The sequence below is a fragment of the Phoenix dactylifera genome, chromosome 7 (assembly GCF_051530095.1).
Source record: "Phoenix dactylifera cultivar Ajwa chromosome 7, Ajwa_hap1_PhDact_Kaust_v1.1, whole genome shotgun sequence".
NCBI lineage: Eukaryota > Viridiplantae > Streptophyta > Magnoliopsida > Arecales > Arecaceae > Phoenix > Phoenix dactylifera.
This window is the reverse complement of record NC_143196.1, coordinates 34,382,413-34,399,522: the sequence shown is the minus strand read 5'-3', so window position 1 is coordinate 34,399,522 and position 17,110 is coordinate 34,382,413. Positions and strand designations below refer to the sequence as shown.

At 35.3% G+C, this 17,110-nt stretch overlaps 2 protein-coding genes across 10 annotated transcripts in view; one reads left to right on the top strand and one right to left on the bottom strand.

The window, feature by feature from the left end:
* The first annotated feature begins 1,578 nt into the window (after positions 1–1,578).
* On the top strand, positions 1,579–11,746 carry LOC103701991 (RING-box protein 1a-like). Its single transcript, XM_008784247.5, has 5 exons — positions 1,579–1,896; positions 2,042–2,092; positions 2,221–2,280; positions 11,271–11,342; positions 11,431–11,746. Exons 1-5 carry the CDS (start codon positions 1,758–1,760, stop codon positions 11,466–11,468), a joined length of 360 nt encoding a protein of 119 aa, XP_008782469.1. The 5' UTR covers positions 1,579–1,757; the 3' UTR covers positions 11,469–11,746.
* Positions 11,747–12,304: 558 nt separating this feature from the next.
* LOC103701990 (Protein kinase superfamily protein) overlaps positions 12,305–17,110 on the bottom strand; it is a 23,953-nt gene continuing 19,147 nt past the window's right edge. For all 9 annotated transcript variants that reach the window (XM_089924543.1, XM_089924544.1, XM_089924546.1 and 6 more), the window contains 4 exons: positions 16,068–16,114; positions 13,532–13,593; positions 13,414–13,465; positions 12,305–12,669 (listed from right to left, as the gene is read on the bottom strand). In XM_089924543.1, coding sequence (XP_089780669.1) covers positions 12,580–12,669; positions 13,414–13,465; positions 13,532–13,593; positions 16,068–16,114 — 251 coding nt within the window. In that variant the 3' untranslated portion in view covers positions 12,305–12,579. The remainder of the gene's footprint in view (positions 12,670–13,413; positions 13,466–13,531; positions 13,594–16,067; positions 16,115–17,110) is intronic.

The following is a 17,110-nucleotide window of genomic DNA, read 5'->3' as shown; positions in this document are numbered from 1 at the left end:
TAGAATATCATCATTTTCATAATGTAACTTCAACATTGTAGAGTTTTTTTTGCATTGTGATTACAATGACGAAGCTTTGTAGGAGCATATAATATAAAGTGCAAATTTCTCTTTTATCCATTTTTTTCTCAAATAAAAACTCTCTTATCCACATTAGACTAGCCACATATATATTATACATGCAATAGAAAAAGAATGTGATGATATATCTTTTTATGAACCAGCAAAGCCCTTGAAACTTGGTTGTAAAATAATTTTTCTATCTCTATAGGTGATGGTAATGCTTAGGAATTTTTCCATTCTCTATCTATCATGTGAATTGGTGATAGTCCCATAAATTGAGAGACTTCACTATTTTCCTTTTCTTGATTAATGCTACAAGGATCTTGTTTCATGGACATGAAAGGTTCTCATGCCATGTGGTGCAAGGGAAATGGTGTAAATCATGGAATTTAGTACAATACATGGACAATAATTGCATATTATATTATCAAGCTAGCAAAAATGGGCCCATGGATCTTTCTTATGCAAATAATGAGAGCTCCAAAGCATTCTTCCCTGCAACTCTCCTGCATTTCGTTGTTCTATTTGTCTTAGAGGCATGATTTTACTTTTTCTCTTTGGCTTTTACTTAGTCATATGTATAGGATGCGTGGTTTAGGTACCACCTACATAGCATCATTGTGAAACTACTTTCTACTTTTTTATATACGCCAAAAGCTCTGCAAGTTTAATAAAGCTAGATTGGCATATCAAGATTCAACTACTTCTTATGTATCGTACTTGTATGCATATAAAAGAAGCTGAGATATCTACTCCTAATTTTGATCAGGAACCCATATCAACTAGCCATTAATTAGTTTTCTAAATTTTAACACACTTTTTTAATGAATTCAGGCTACCACTCATTTCCTCTCCCAAAAAAAAAAAGAGAAAAATTTTTGGACATGCATCCACAACATATATCTTAATTATACTTAGATCACATGGAACTCGTTATGCGAAAAGAAGAGAGCTAATATAAAATTATAGGGACAATAACCCTAATCAAGGAAGACATTATCGTGTCAAATTCCATTTGCAACATCATAAGGTCATATAGGATTCACTTCATTCATAGGAAGAGGACAAGAAAAAGTATAATAAATAGAAAAATGAGGAGATATGTCATGTTAGAGTTTCAGTAGAGAAAAAAATAAAAAATAGCTTTTCCATAGAAATAAAATTCTCATATTTTATAGCAAAAAAAAAAATCAATATAAAACAAAAAAAATAACTTTTCCATGAACTAAAAATTGATTTATTATTATTTATTGTTTTTAGATAGAATGGATTAAGATCTTTTCAGTTATTAAAGATATAACAGATATTTTACATATCCTGTCAAAAAAAAAGATGCCCAACTAAATATAAGTTATTTTGGAATGTATAATTTTTTATGATCAATTAAATATATAAAAATTATTTTTTTACATATTATATATTCAGATATTAACTTTTTATTTTTAAAAAATCTTTTAACAAATCAAAGGAGCCCATAATTTTTTAGAATAAAGTTGGAAAAGAAGGTGAAGCAGTATGAGGATAAAGTTGGAAAAGAAGATCGCCGAGGTCGGAAACCCAGGGCGGACACTTTAAATACCCTCTCCCCCCGACCTTTCTCCGCTTCTTAACTCGCCTCCCCTCCCCTCCCCCGCTCGACCTTCCCCTTCTCTCTGCTCGATCGAATCCTTCCACTGCCTAAATTCTTCATTCCGATGGCATCGTTGGATACGGACATCAACATGGTTCCCATCGGCGAGGGATCGAGCGGCGCCGCCGGGCCGTCGTCGTCCTCCAAGAAGCCGAAGCGCTTCGAGATCAAGAAGTGGAACGCCGTCGCCCTCTGGGCCTGGGGTACGCGACCGATCCCTCCCTAACTTGTAGCACCGATTCTTTCGCTTCAAACCCTCGCGGTTTTGGGTTTAGGGTTTCGATTCTTAGTCATCTCTATCCTTTGGATCTGATGCGTGGATGATATTGATCGATTCTTGACTGATAGATATCGTCGTGGATAACTGCGCTATTTGCAGGAACCACATCATGGATCTCTGTGAGTAAATCTTTCTTCATTGGTCGTTTTCCGTCGGGTTTGGCTTATAACTGGGTTAGGGTGTTTTTTTTATTATTCTTTTTGTTTTTTGCGTTCTTGATGCGCCTGCTCGTCTGAAATTTTGGCAGGCATCGAGTGCCAGGCGAATCAAGCTAGCGCGACTAGCGAGGAATGCACTGTTGCTTGGGGTAAGCATCCGGTTTGCCTTTTTGCTTATGATTAGTATACTTGATGATGTTTCATAAAACATCCACCAGGATTGTTTGTTTGTGCTTTAGTAAGTCTGCAATTTAGTTCTTTTTGTTTGGTGGCGTATATGGACGTCTTGGATTTTACGTTCTTCTGTATATAGTATTAGTGAACGGTGGAAACTCTTAGAGCTTGTGGCTGCCCTTGTGAATGTGATTTATTTATTTATTCTTGCTAGTGATGCGTTATTTACGTCACACCATATTTTATTGCTGCATATTAGTTTCTGAAGACTCACTAGCCAGATGTATACAATTAGGGTATATCTTTACTCAAGATCTTCCAACTCATTTTACTAAAAAAATATCTCTGTGTCTAACTTTCTTTTATTAGGAACATTAGTTGGGACCTCCTTATGTCTATGATTTAATTGATTTCAAGAGATTACACTAGCTTGAGCAGTACTGTGAAAACAAGTTGGATTAGGTTGGAGTTCAGTTGGATCAACTTGGGAGAGTTAGGTATAGGTTGGTGACTGAACTTGCTGAAAGAAGTCTCGTGATCATGCTAACTCCAAGAATGTGTCATAGCAGATCTTTATGCACATTGTCCAACAAATATGCCTTGTTGGATTTATCAAAGCAATACATCTTCAGGTGGATGTTCAACTCATATGGAGGATATACTTTGTTACAATAATAATCTTTGTTCTTTCAAGAGTGTTTCCAATTAATGTTGTGCAATAGGAATTATTTTGCTATTATTGGGAATATTAATTGATATTTCTATGTTAGCATGATTCTTAATTTGATGTCCATATATTAGATTAGCTTGACCAATTTTACAGAAAGATGTTGATACAAAAGTTGAAGTTGGTTCGACATGGGCTTATGTAAAAATAGAAGATATTATTGCTTTTACTTGATGGGAGCTAGGAGAAGGTAAATTATATTGGTCTAGCAATGCAACATCCACTGCTTGTTTCCCCCCTCTTTGAAACTTGAAAGACTATGCCTATAGTCTCTAAAATAAGGTCCTTAATAGTTGGTAGGTTTTTTTTATTATCATGTTTTATCTATACTAATTTGTTTACAAACGCATTAATGAATGGGCTGAGTGGTGCTAGGTTGGATTTTGACAAAGAATGGCTAATGGTCCATGACTAGAGGATCAATAATCATCCTCCTGCTGATTAGGGGCTGTATACACACTGTGTTGCATTGAAAGTTATGAACTGCCTAGATCTATTCACAATAGGCATGTCAAGTGACACCATTTTATTTATTTTTTCAAATACAGAAAAGTTTATAACTACTTTATACTAATGAAATGGACATTTAAACAAATAAATATAAAATAGGATTTATGGAACTCTAGAACGATAAACTCATCCCAGATATATGCGACTATGTTGAATATTCTTTAATTTGTGCATCATACGGGTTCAAGTAATCCGTCATGTGGCTAAAGTTTTGCTCGTTTATTTACAAATTTACATCGTAATTGCCATCATCATCATCATTATCGCCACCACCACTCTAGCCTTTTCCATGAAGTCTAGGGTTGGCTAAAAGGTACAGCTAGGAGCAAGAAGGATTAATAGATTGAACAGATTTTATGTTTGGTTAACTAGATGGCTACCTTTTAGAAATTAGTACCAAATTCGTAGCCTAGGAAAAACTAAAAGAAAGGAGAGAAGTGCAGCCGAACTGATGTATATAGTTAGCAGGTAGAGAGAACTACTTTACTAGTCACAGTTTAAGCTCATGAAACTTGGGAGCAAGCCTCCAAAATTCTCTCGGGATGATATGGTAGGATAATTTCTTTTGACGAAGTCGCCTTAGTCACATTCATCTCAGAGGGACAAATAAACTAAAAAGCCAATTGAAAAGCTGCTATGCAGTTTACATATTAACAGCACCACCTCAAAATTTTTTATGAATTTATCTAAGGACATGCATTCAGCTTTAATTGTTTAAAAATGAAGGGAAAGGAAAAAGACATGCAAGAATATATCTTGACTAAAACCAAGTCTCCTTTAGGATGTTCAAGTATGCTTTGAAAAGGAAGGCAAGATATATGCTATATTCCGGTACATATGCTTTTATGTGATTGCCTGTCAGTATTTAATGATGCTAACTAATATGAATGATGGAAAGAAATGCACATGTTGTTTGTTGTGCCAATAACCTGCCCTTGTAATTTGTATTATGATATGAACATGCATTTTAATGATCACTGTTCACTTGATTTTTTATAATGTCAAGCTTGACATAGAACTTGGATCAGCCATTAGGAGCAGAGTCTTGCTTGATTTACATTAGGTATTACCAGGTTCGAGCTTGGCTGCAGTTTATAGACTATCTACTAATGTTCAGTTTGGGCCTCTTGATATTACTAATGTTCAGTTTGTAGACTATCTACTAATGTTCCGTTAGGGACATTAGGTATTACCAGGTTCGAGCTTGGCTGCAGTTTATAATCTATCTACTAACGTTCAGTTTATAGACTATCTACTAAGGTTCGAGCTTGGCTGCAGTTTATAGACTATCTACTAATGTGCAGTTTGACTTTGAAGAATGCTAGACTTCGAAGAGAACTGCAGTCTGAAGCTGAAACCTTCTATTCATGTTAGTGTCCTGGAAATCCTGGTCTCACTCTTGCAATTGCTGAAAAACACCCAATTTTTTCCCTCTTTAAAGAACAGATACCCATTATTATTTATATAAAGTTTTAAACATATTTGAATCAAGTTTTTGCCATTATAAGTTCTGTAGTTTAAGTTACCCTTTTAGCATGTGTTTTTTGGAATATAGCAACATAATTCACTTATGGGCAAGAACAACTATAATTAAATAAATAATATTTTTGATGATTTTCTTGGAACTTAATTAATTTAGATGCTTCTAGACACTCCTTTGAATTTGTGCACACTTGAACCTGCACCGCAATTTAATTTTCCATCAATCTCCAAAGTAGGTTTTTTAAGGCCTATAAAATGAAGGATAAAATTGAAAATAGAAGAGATCTACAAATCCCCTTCTGGAAATGATGTAGGGAAAAAGGACATTGAAGCATATCCATAAATGTTTGTATTTTGGCTCTCTCTCTCTCAATAACTTATAACATTTTCTTGACTTGCATCCATGAATAGGGCATGGTATCTTATTAAAGTAGTAATAGTAAAGTTTGCCACATAGGTTAAATTGTAATTATTACTTGGACATGAATGTTGATGTAATAGTGGATTATAGAATGTCATGAGCAGGTGATTGCTATTGCTTATTACTAAGTCCACAGTGTCATTTTTGAACTTGATGCATTGCGATGTCACTGATGTGGCCAACAGTGAAAGCTATTTAGTAGCTAAAGAATGTTTAAGTCTTTCTTATTTGTCACGAGTCTTAGGAATTGCAGGAAACAACATGTCAACTATTAGCCTAATCATCAAGACATCAGGTCAGAACACCCTTTTTTTTTATTTAGAGCAATATCCTTTTTATTTGAAGAACCTGTTCCATTTTTGCAACAAGCGTTTATTAAGCTACCTTTATGAATGAACAAAAATCACAACAGCAGAGTGATGGTGGGCAAACAAGTTCTTTTGCTTTTGGTCCTATATGAAAAGGCGAGTTCCTTGTATTTATTATTACGATGTCTCTTTCATCAATCGCAGGGATCGCAGGAAATTCATACTTGATTACATAGGAAATACACATTTGATTTCTTAGCCCTTATTGGTGTTTATCATTAACTGGGCTTAAAAAGACCTGATGATGTTGGGCATCTTAGCTTTTATTACATACTTGTTTTCTTTTAGAGATTTAAGTTTTGGGTGTGATGAGAAACTTAAGCTTACATTTGTTGGCTGCACTTTTGCAAAAAATTCTTTTGATTTAGTGAATTGTTTTGTAATGTAGTGTGTATGATCTTGCAACCAATTTTTTAACCCATAGAAGTTTGTAGTCCATTTTTTTAACCCATGTCCTTTCATTTCCTTGCTTTTCTTAGTGCATTTCAGTATACTCATTCTGGCATTTCTTTCCATGTTACATGCTTTATGTTATCTTTTGCCTATTTCTCTATTAAGCTCTTGGTTATGCATGTAGGACCTTGTCATTCTTTTTTCTCTACCTATGCTGCAAGCCTACAATATGCATGCATCATTTGTTCAGTGCATTGTCCTTTATTTTTCATTTATCGTCCTGCTTGAAGAATAATTATTTGATTCATTTCACTTTGAACTAACATTTTTCAGCATTCTGATGAATTTTGTACTTTTATGTTCGTAGACTAGTAGTTCTTTCAGAATCTGAAAGAAAGGAAGCATAGACCTAGAAAAAGCGTAAATTATACAAATCTATAATATCAGATGTTGATCGGTGCAATGACATTATTGATTAGCTGATCTCGACTGTCAAGAACTATGTTTTGTGCATGGCCGGTCCCAAATCTGGATAAAGGATGGTTGCGGTAAATTGATGTCAAACGTAAACCTATAGTCTCATCCTATGAGCATTAGTCCATATAAGAACGTTGGGACATTCTTTACTAGCAAAGCATCGTATCAGACCTGGATGTAGTGAAAAGTGAGCAAGGGTTAATTGGGGGGGTTCTCAGAAGCAATATGCCATATCGGTGCCCAAATGTGGTGAGAAACATGTATGGATGATTACACTTTAATGGCCGGTGTGAGTAAAGAAGTTTGTCTAAGGAAGTAGGATACGTTCAGCAACTTGGAATATGGACTCATTGACAGAAAAATTAATGAAATTAATAGATATCAAGATTAGGAGTGTTGAAATAGCTTGCATGCAAGAGATTGACTAGATATTAGAAAAAGTAAAGTTGGTATAACATGTTATAAACTTTGGTATGCTATAAAAGATGGGAAGGGAAAAAGGAATAGGAATTATTGTAGATAAGAGATTAGCGGTTAAAGTTGTAGATATTAAGAGAGTACAAAATAGAATAATCTTCATAAAATTTGCATTAGTAGAAGAGTCTATTAATATCATTAATGCCTATAAAATTCTTCCTTACTAGAAAGACTAAGCGAGCTTTGTGTACAGATTGTAAGGTTACATCAGGTGAGAGTTTAACCACCCAATGTAGATTGGTGGTTTTGTATGTGTTTATTAGGAAATTGAAGAGGGCTTAAAAAAATAGAAACATGAGTGCTAGGTGGTCAATTTTGCGAGGAGAGACAAATGGCTTTCAAAGAGAGAATGTTGAAGACAGAAAAATAGGGTCTAGATGGAAAAAATAATATCATGTGGCAAGAAATAATTGACCAAGGTCCACAATCTTAGTACTAGATGCCGTATCGATATGTTATCAGTTTGGTATGGTGCAGTACATGTCTGTGCCAAAATAGCTCTCTTATCCATTTTTTCGATTTTCATCTTGGTCTATACCGGTACACACCTCGGTACGCCTCAATATGAGGCTTATACCGACTTGAAGGTGTGTTTCGTACTGATTTTCTTTTGGTACGCCTCGTACTGGGTGGTACGGCAGACCTTGTAACTGGCAGTATTAAGAAAGTGGCTGCAGGGTATTATTAGGAGAATCAAAGAAAAAAGGCCATCCAATAAGGAAACTTAGTGGTGGAATGAGAAAGTTCAATTGATGATGAAGGCTAAAGAAAAGTGGTATAAGACTACTAAAATGTAGAAATAAAGAAGCATATGAAAGTTGTAAGGTAACTAAAAAGAAAGTAAAAAGGTGGTACAAGAGGCTAGATTCCAAGCGTATGAGGAGTTATATTGCTAGTTAGAAACTAGAGATGAGAGAAAGATATCTCTAAGATTGAAGACTAAGAGAAAGAAAAACTAGAGACTTGACTTAGGTTAAATGCATCAAAAGATGAAAATCAAAAAGTTTTGGTTAAAGAGGATTAGATCAAAGAAAGATGGAGATGTTACTTTGATATGTTATTCCATGAAAATCATGTAAGTGATTTAGGATACTTTACTGGTTGATTGAAGACATAAAAATTAAGTATACATGTAGAGTTAGATATTTGAGGTAAAGGATGCTAGGGACCTGATAGATTCCCTATTGATATTTGGAAGTGTTTCGGTGGTACAGAAGTAACTTGGTTGACTAATTCGTTTAATGAAGTCTTGAATATCAAGAAGATGCCTGATGAATAGAGGAAAAACACTTAAGGACTGATTTATAAAAATAAAGGTGATATTCAAAATTGTTCGAACTATCATGGTATTAAACTCATCAGCCATACTATGTAACTTTGAGGGAGGGTGATGGAGCACATATTAGGATTTGATATAAAAATATTCGAGAACCAATTTGGTTTTATGCCAAGAAGATTGGCTATAAAAACTGTTTTTCTTCTTGAGAGGTTAATGGAGAAATATAGAAAAAAGAAACAAAATCTTTATATGGCTTTTATTGATTCACAAAAGTATCTAATAAAGTCCCTAGAGAAGTCTTACTGTAGGTGTTAGAAAAGAAAGGAATTTCCATTAGATATATTAATACGATTGAGAACATGTATGAATGAGCGATTACTAATGTGAGAACTACTGGTGATAATACTAGTGAATTTCTAGTCACAATAAATTTACACCAAGGATTTGCTCTAAATCCTTATCTTTTGTGCTAGTTGTGGACGAGCTTACTAAGCATATTCAGGATGATATTCCTTGGTTCATGCTATTTGCGGATGCTAGTTTAAGTGGATAAAACTAAAACCAGGATTCATTGTAAGTTCAAATTGTGGAGGAGTGTATTAGCATCTAAGGGGTTAAGTAGGATTAAGACAAAATACAAGACATAGTTTTAGTAATATTATAAATAGATATGAAGGCGGAGGAAAAATTGAGGATCATGAAGTTCTTAATAATGATCATTTTCGATATTTAAGATTGATTATTCATAACGAAGGAAGATTGAAGAGGATGTTATTCATAGGATTAAAGTAGGATAGATAAAATGGAAAAGTGCAATTAGGAGTGAATGTCGGATGCCTGCCAAGTTGGAGGAAAAAATTTATAGGACAGTCATTAGACTAGTGCTTTATGCTGCAGAATGTCGGGCAATTAGAAAACATGCGCACGAGATAAGTATGGCCGAGATGAGAATGTTGAGATGCATATATGGTAATACAAGGAAAGATAGAACAAGAAATAAAGTCATTCGTAAAAAGGTAGAGATAGCACCAATTGAGGAGAAATTGAGAGGACAACTTGGATGTTGTAGACATGTACAACGTAGGCCGAGGGATGCACTATTATAAAAGAGTGATTTGATATATGTAGAAGAAAAGAGAGGTAGAGGTAGAGGTAGACTGAAAATCACATGAGATGAAATAGTAAGGAAGGAGTTGATATCTCTACATTTTCAGCCCTAAATTGAGCGGAATAGAGGAAAAGGATTCATATAGCAGATTGCAACTAGTTTGGGATTAAGATTTAGTTGAGTTGACTTGATGTCAACTGTTGAGCTGGAAGGGATGTTTGGTTAACAAACCTAGAGCTATTATAGAATTTCCTGCATAATTTTGGTATCATCAGTTTCTTGCACTCTGGACTTGCAATAGTTCAATCCATAAGTTTCCTGATTATGTATAATTATGATTCCAATGTTGCAAAAAAAAAGTTGCTTGATAGAATTCTCTCTCATGAATTGTAAATTTAAATTGGCATGGTTCGGACTGGTATAAATGGTGCGTCTACTGAGAATTGTATCTTGAGGCTTATTTAGTTAGTTTCTAGTTTGCTATATTGTCTCAACATTATTACTGTTTATCTTGTCTATTTTGATGCATCCAAATCATAGTTTTGGTTAATCTTACATATATCAAAATATTACTGGTTACAGAAATACTAGAAACACTTGTAAAGGAATTTTGTCATCCCACCTCTGTGTGCTCAATCCATTTCAGAAGAGCTAATTACGAAATGTAACCCAGAACCAAGATTTGAAAACTCAGTTTTGGTTCTAGAGTCGTGGTTTTGACGTTCTCGCTCTCAGTTCAGTGTTGATCCAAAGACTTAGGAAATTTCAAAAAATAGAAACATAGGAGAAAAAGAAAAGAATCCAAGAAATATCACGCACTAATTTGGAGTATTTTTGGTGGTAGATAGGATCTCTGGGTATTTTTTGTAATCTTAGGCTGAAATGGTGTAAAAAACGATTATGTTTCATCAAGTATGAAACATAACTATAATGAGGACCATCAAGCCTCATTCAAACTAATTATGTCCTCATTCATCAAGCATTTCTATGCAAGGTTGCATCCTTCTTTCTTCAAAGTCTATCATAACCTTTTTTACTTCTTGTATACTAGTTGCCTTGGGGGGTCATTGCTTTCTTTATCCAGCAACGAATATTAAATTGCATCTTATTTTAATGCCTAATGTATTTATTTATCTTTTGTTCGCTCTGAGCATAAGTTGCAAACACCTTGAAATTATGCATTTTCTTCCAAACAAGTTCAAGATCATAGCAGTTTAAAAAAGAATGCATATAAATTTAGAATATTTATTTTTACTATGGAAGACATGCTTGTTGTTCTGATACTAGTTTAAGAACTATCTTAAGAAAGGGGAAAGGGTGTGGAGGGAGAAGGGGGGAGAGAGAGAGAGAGAGAGAGAGAGAGAGAGAGAGAGAGAGAGAGAGAGAAGGGGGGGTTGGTTTTGGCTTAGTCAGTAGCTGAAACTTTAAGCCTTGATCTCAAAGTTTATCCCAAGTCCTAGCTGGGATCAACTGATCCAACCAACCAGGTAACCATGTCTTTTATTAAATTTACCATCATAAGGAATGAAAGGCGGCTACAGATCATGATGCATCTCTTCAGCATCTTTTACTGCTGGGTTCCTCCTCTAATGAGTAATGCTATTGGTGTAATGACTTTCTTTGAACTGACAGGTTCTTGGCAATCTGATTGGAAGATTTTTTGGAATATTTTGTATTTAATTGACAGATTCGCCTGATTAAAATCATTGTTTTGCTGAAAAAGGTGTCTGCAATCATGCTTTTCACTTCCATTGCATCAGTCGGTGGCTCAAGACTCGTCAAGTTTGCCCCTTGGGTAACCATCCTTGTCTCCTTAATATTTGCAAGTTGACGAGTGTTTGCGTGCATACCGCTGAATCCCGATTATTGTTTTGAATTTGCAGACAACAGCGAGTGGGAGTTCCAGAAGTACGGTCACTAGAACTGGATGGCCTATATGGAGATATACTTCCAGAAGTACGGTCAGTAGAACTGAATGGCCTATATGGAGATATTCTTTGTTCTAGATGTTATTAGTACGGCTGGGACCAGATCTGAAAGTTCTTTCCATATTAGTTTGCTTAACTGGGTTGTTGCTTTAAGCATGCAATCGTGCCAGGCATGAATCTGTATTTTGTTCTTTGGACTGCGGATTCAATACTCTGATGCTTTTGACGTTTGATGATGCAAAGATTCGGCAGCTTCTGTAGTTTTAGATTATCTGAAATTGATGTCATATATTGCTTATTGGGTGTGCATCACTTCACCGGCATGATCACTCCAGGGTGAACGGTGATGCGGGCGGAGGAAGAGCTTAAACAAAGCAGACCCAACACCGAACGTCTCTTTTTATGAGACACCTCCCTGCAGAAGGTTGAGTGCAAGTTTCAATTAAACTTTTCTTCTTCTTTCTTTTTTTGTCAAGTTTTTTCCCTCCTTATTCTTCATGTTTTTTTTTTCATCCTTTGCTTTTGTCTCATCAAAACCAGATTTTTTCAATTCTGGTTCTCTATCAAACAAATTCCTACAGAAGAGATCCATCATTTCAGAGATATCAAAAGAAGAAGAAAAAAAAAGTCTAATTCGTTTCCGTAAGGTCAACCTAAAGCATACTGGAGCCCTTAAACTGCAGCTTTGCCATAGAACCTCTTGATCCAACGGCTAATGTAGCAAGGCTCGTGCGGCCTTGGTCGCGTACCGGTCCCAATTGACGATGTGTTAACCACAAAGAACCAGAGAGAGAGTTTCTCGATGATCAGAGTACCATACATGGAGATATGAAATGGAACATGATAATTTTTCTTGATGAAAAAAATGGTATTACATGTCACGGGGGATCTGAATTAAATCCCATCCGGCGGCTATGCAGAAGTATTGCACAAATAAATTAATATGAACTAACCATTTAACAATTAACTTACAAGATTACAGAGTTTCTCACATAAAGAACCATGCAAAATTTGGGGTGGGGAGCAACAACCTGCTGGCATCATAATTTTCCAAAGATATTACATGGAAAGGTTCCGGAACAGTTGCAAATAAGGTACTTCGCTCTATAACAAATCCTGTGTCGTAGCAGTTTTCTTCAGTGACGATGTCATCCCTGTGCCTCTTCGTGTCCTCTCGTTGATTTGTTGTTCTAGCTGCAGAGATAGTATACGCTTGCTAAAACTCCAAAATGTAATGGCCATAACACAACAATCATGCCACCGTTTTGATACAATGAGATCCATTGCTTATAAACAAAAAAATTTGAAATTGTTGCCAGGATGTCTTGCCTATGGATCAGGTTTTCCCAAAATAGACGGTACAGAAGATATCACAAACTGTAAATTGAGAATCCAAATTGTCGAGTGATCATGACATTTTAAAAAATAGGCAAATCAAATTTCAACTATGTTTGGATGCTATAAATCAAATCAGAAGATGGTATCACATTAAACTGTACATTTGGTACGCCTAGGCAGTAATTTAGATTTTCCTTTTTAACTCCTGTCTTCAAATTTGATGTGATCAAATTTGTGTCCAAATTCAATTTAACTTTATCACATATGTCTACGCATTATGTGCAATTTCATTCTGTCTTACTAATGGGACCAATGACATACCCTAGCAAAGGAAATTTTCCACTAAATAAAAAGTCCAGTCATCAACAGACGTGCATATCAAATGATCTTGTACTTATTTCACTTGATGCAAGTATTCTGATTGCTGAGTTTGATAATCATGTAGGCCCTCAAGAACATATTCAAGTGTTACAGAGATATGGTTCATGTAAATGTTCAACTGGAGCCTGCTGGTCACTTTCTCTTTACAAAAAACTACTAACTTAAAGAGAAGGGCATATAAATTGCAAACTTAATTTAGCATGTCTTATATTAACTTACCTGAGCATTTTTCAACTTTAACCTTTGCACCTCTTCACCAAGTTTCCCAATGCTGAATTAAGACAAGTTTCAGTCCAATATCCAAAAACATAAACAAGGAAGAAAATCGATTCTGTACCTTTGTTGCAGATGTGCCAGATAAGCATGCAGTTCCCTCTCCCTACTAGAAGCTAGAGATAGCTGTGTATGAAGAAATTCAAGTTATGAACTCAGCCAAATCACACAAGAAATTAATCAGATTAAATAAAGTCAATGCATAAATTTCTCCTGAATAAATTTCAATCTACAAATTCCTCCTGTTTTCTAGTTCAATTTTTGAGAGATGTGATGAATCATGGGAAGCTCTGGTACTGTCAATATGATTTATCTAGGATTCAACTTCTAATCACTAATCCATCAACTCTCAACCAAATCATCTTAATATCCTAAAGAGATCATTGGTTGTAGACTATCACCAAAAAAAAAAACCTAATGCCAATGATGGTACAGCTAAACAGCTGTGTGACAATACACATACCATTGTGAATGTCAGAAATGGTTAATCCGCCCATTGACATCACCATTTCTAGTAGTGGGCTGTTGATGAGTTGCTTAATTGATGTATTCATGGGGAGTTTCTGAAGGACAGCTTAAAAAGGTTGCCATCAAATTACATAAACTAAATTAGAGGATAATACATGCAAGAACCAAAACAATCTGCAAAAAGGTTGACCTGGCTCCAGACAGGCTGTAGAAAGATGGCATCCATGAAAGAAATGTTGCATTATTAAAGATAATGGCATTGTTTAGACCATCCTCTGGAAGCTAGTTTACTTTTTATTAGAGAAATAACCCAAATATCCAGAGAAATACAATCAGTGCAGTCACCACTTGCCAGTATAGTTAGAACACCCCATGCAGTAAGCATGGCATAAAGATTATACATGAAAGTATTGTGTAACAACACTTTATATATAAAATATTCTCATACTCCGGAAAAAAAAGAAAACAAGCTCTAGACATGGACAGGCTTTATGAGTCCTTCACAAAATTTCACCTTATTTTTTGTTGCAGGTTAAGCTCTCCAATCACACAAACTTTCTAGAAATCCTTCATGTTTCTTCTAAACTCCCTACCATTACCAACCTTTTTCTTACTGGAAGAAAAAAGATTAGGGCTTGGAGATGAGCCAGCTAATTAAGATTCATTGCCGCAAGGAATCCTTCATCCTGTAGGACGGTTTAAATGCTGGCATTGTTGCTTGTGCTAGTCTGGTCCGACGTCAGCATGGTATTGAGATGGACCAGAACAACCTTTAAAAACTTGGACCCAACCTCTCTCTAGTCTGGTACAGTAATATGCCCAGATGGACCAGATCCTTAATCGGTGCTATAATTAGTTCTTAAGCTTGTTATTCCTTTATCAGATGCCTTTTAAACATTATTGATGTAAAAGATTGCACATTTTGCTTCTATCATTGATGTCATACCTAACCCTTAAATTACTGATCATTGCCATTGCATTTAATGTGAAGATACACCTTCAAATTGCCGAGTAATTGTGATGCAACCTACATAGTTAACTAGCCATATCTAATCTGATGAGGAAGGCGGGAACTATTTCCCAATTCCTAATTGCTCTTGCTTCAGCGCTAGTATTTACAAATTTGGAGTGACATGATTGATACTGAGTAATTTCTGTAACAATGTGCAAATGGGAAAAATGCCTTATGCAGATACCCGAACAGCTGTGCAGGAACTCTTATGCTGCGTTTGGTTGGGAAATAAAATGGAATGAAAGTTTTTTAACCCATCTATTCCATCTTATTCAGTGATAGCTTCAACACCTGGGTCAAACCACCTTCCAGAAGGGGCAAAATAGATAATTTTGAAAAGTTGGTCCAGTAAACATTCTACTTTTCCTCCTAACATATATTTACTGCAGTTAACCAAAAATGAATTATTCATATGAAAAGGTGGAATAGTTCGGTCCCCCCTTTTTTCTTCTAACTTATCCCATTTAACCAAGCTAATCCAGGCTATTTACTCTCAAACCAAATGCAATCTCAATTACTAGACTAGAACAAATTTAAATGTCTTAAGTCAAAAAATGTTCATGGTACTTTTAGCGAAAAGTGTAGGTTAACCAGTTTCTCCCCGAAGCATAAGATACAAATTTGACATAGTTATCGACCGCCAGAAAAAGAAAAAACAAATAAGAGAAAGAAGATGCTTCATGCTTCCACATGAGATGATGGGTGGCATAGGTTATCACAAGTTACAAGAGATGGGTAAACAAGACTGATTGCATGAATACAAAAAATTTCACAAGTTCAAAATATCTACAATTAGAATTAAAATCGTACTTAATTAGTTTTGGAATACTCAAGGTTCGCCGACTCGGTATCGGACCCCGTACCGGTGCCACACTAGCATTGTATCGGTATAGTACGGTACATGATCTTTTCAGCATACCGAGTGTCGGTACGCCTCTTGTACCTACGTACTGGGTACCAGTACCGAACCGATACGATATGGCATGCCCCGTACTGCCCAGTTCGGGCCAATACGGTGAACCATGAAATGTAGTAACTAAAGGTTTCCTCTGACATGCAATACAATATATATTTCTAACACTATGCAGGGCAAGACTGTTCAAAATACACAGAACCATACCTGTGGTAAATCACTAGGGCCTACATCAGAAATACTAGTCTGAGAACCTGTTTAAACAGCAAATTGCAAATTACAAAGTCATGCACATTGAAATATATATGCATAAAGATACTAGTAAAGACATGCATACTGATGCACATAGACATAAATTTAGATGATAAATGATATCAGCTTATACATGCCAAAATAACTATAAGGAGGGTGACACGTTTGGCATTTGCTAAGTTTGAAATCAAAGCATTCATATTTAGACACCATGTTTTATTCATAAATAGATTCACTTAAGGCAAATTATAGGTAATGTCTCAGGACTTAGACATAACTCTTTTTCTTGACAAGAATAGGATACATAGCAGTAAATAACTTATTACTCTTGACCAAAATCTAAATGAGTCAGCAATGAATATCATAGAAGCAATTCTTCCAAATTCTGTTAACTTGTGTGAGTGCATGCATGTGGTTGGCAGGTGTATATATTCATGCATGTGCATCGATGGTCTAAACCATGGCCATTTTTTTGGGAGGAAAAATAATAATCATTATTAACAAAGTTAGGAAGGTGGTACGAGAGACCAGATTCAAAGCATATTAAGAGTTATATCACAAGTTAGAAACTAAGGACAGGGATGAAGACATCTCTAAAATTGAAGACTAATAGAACGGACAATTAGAGACTTGACCAAGGTTAAACACGTCAAAGATGAAAATAAAAGTTTTTGGTTAAGGAGAACGAAATCAAACAAAGATGGAGATGTTATTTTGATAAGCTATTCGATGAAAGTCATGTAAATGATTTAGGATGCCTTACTAGTTCCATTAAAGATATAAATGTTAAGTATATATATGTAGAATTAGATTATTTAAAATAAAAGATGCTATGGAAAAAAAAGGAAAATAGAAAAAGTGGTTGGACCTGACAGAATCCCTATTGACATTTGAAAATATTTAGGTGATGCGGGAGTAATTTGGTTGACTAATTTGTTTAATAAGATGTTAAATATCAATATGATGCCTAACAAATGGAAGAAGATCACTATAATACT

Coding starts and splice junctions, on each gene's coding strand:
- LOC103701991 (XM_008784247.5), top strand. CDS start 1,758: ATGGCATCGTTGGATACGGACATCAACATGGTTCCCATCGGCGAGGGA. Junction 1,897..2,041: donor CGTCGCCCTCTGGGCCTGGG/GTACGCGACCGA, acceptor CTTGACTGATAG/ATATCGTCGTGGATAACTGC. Junction 11,343..11,430: donor TCGTCAAGTTTGCCCCTTGG/GTAACCATCCTT, acceptor TTGAATTTGCAG/ACAACAGCGAGTGGGAGTTC.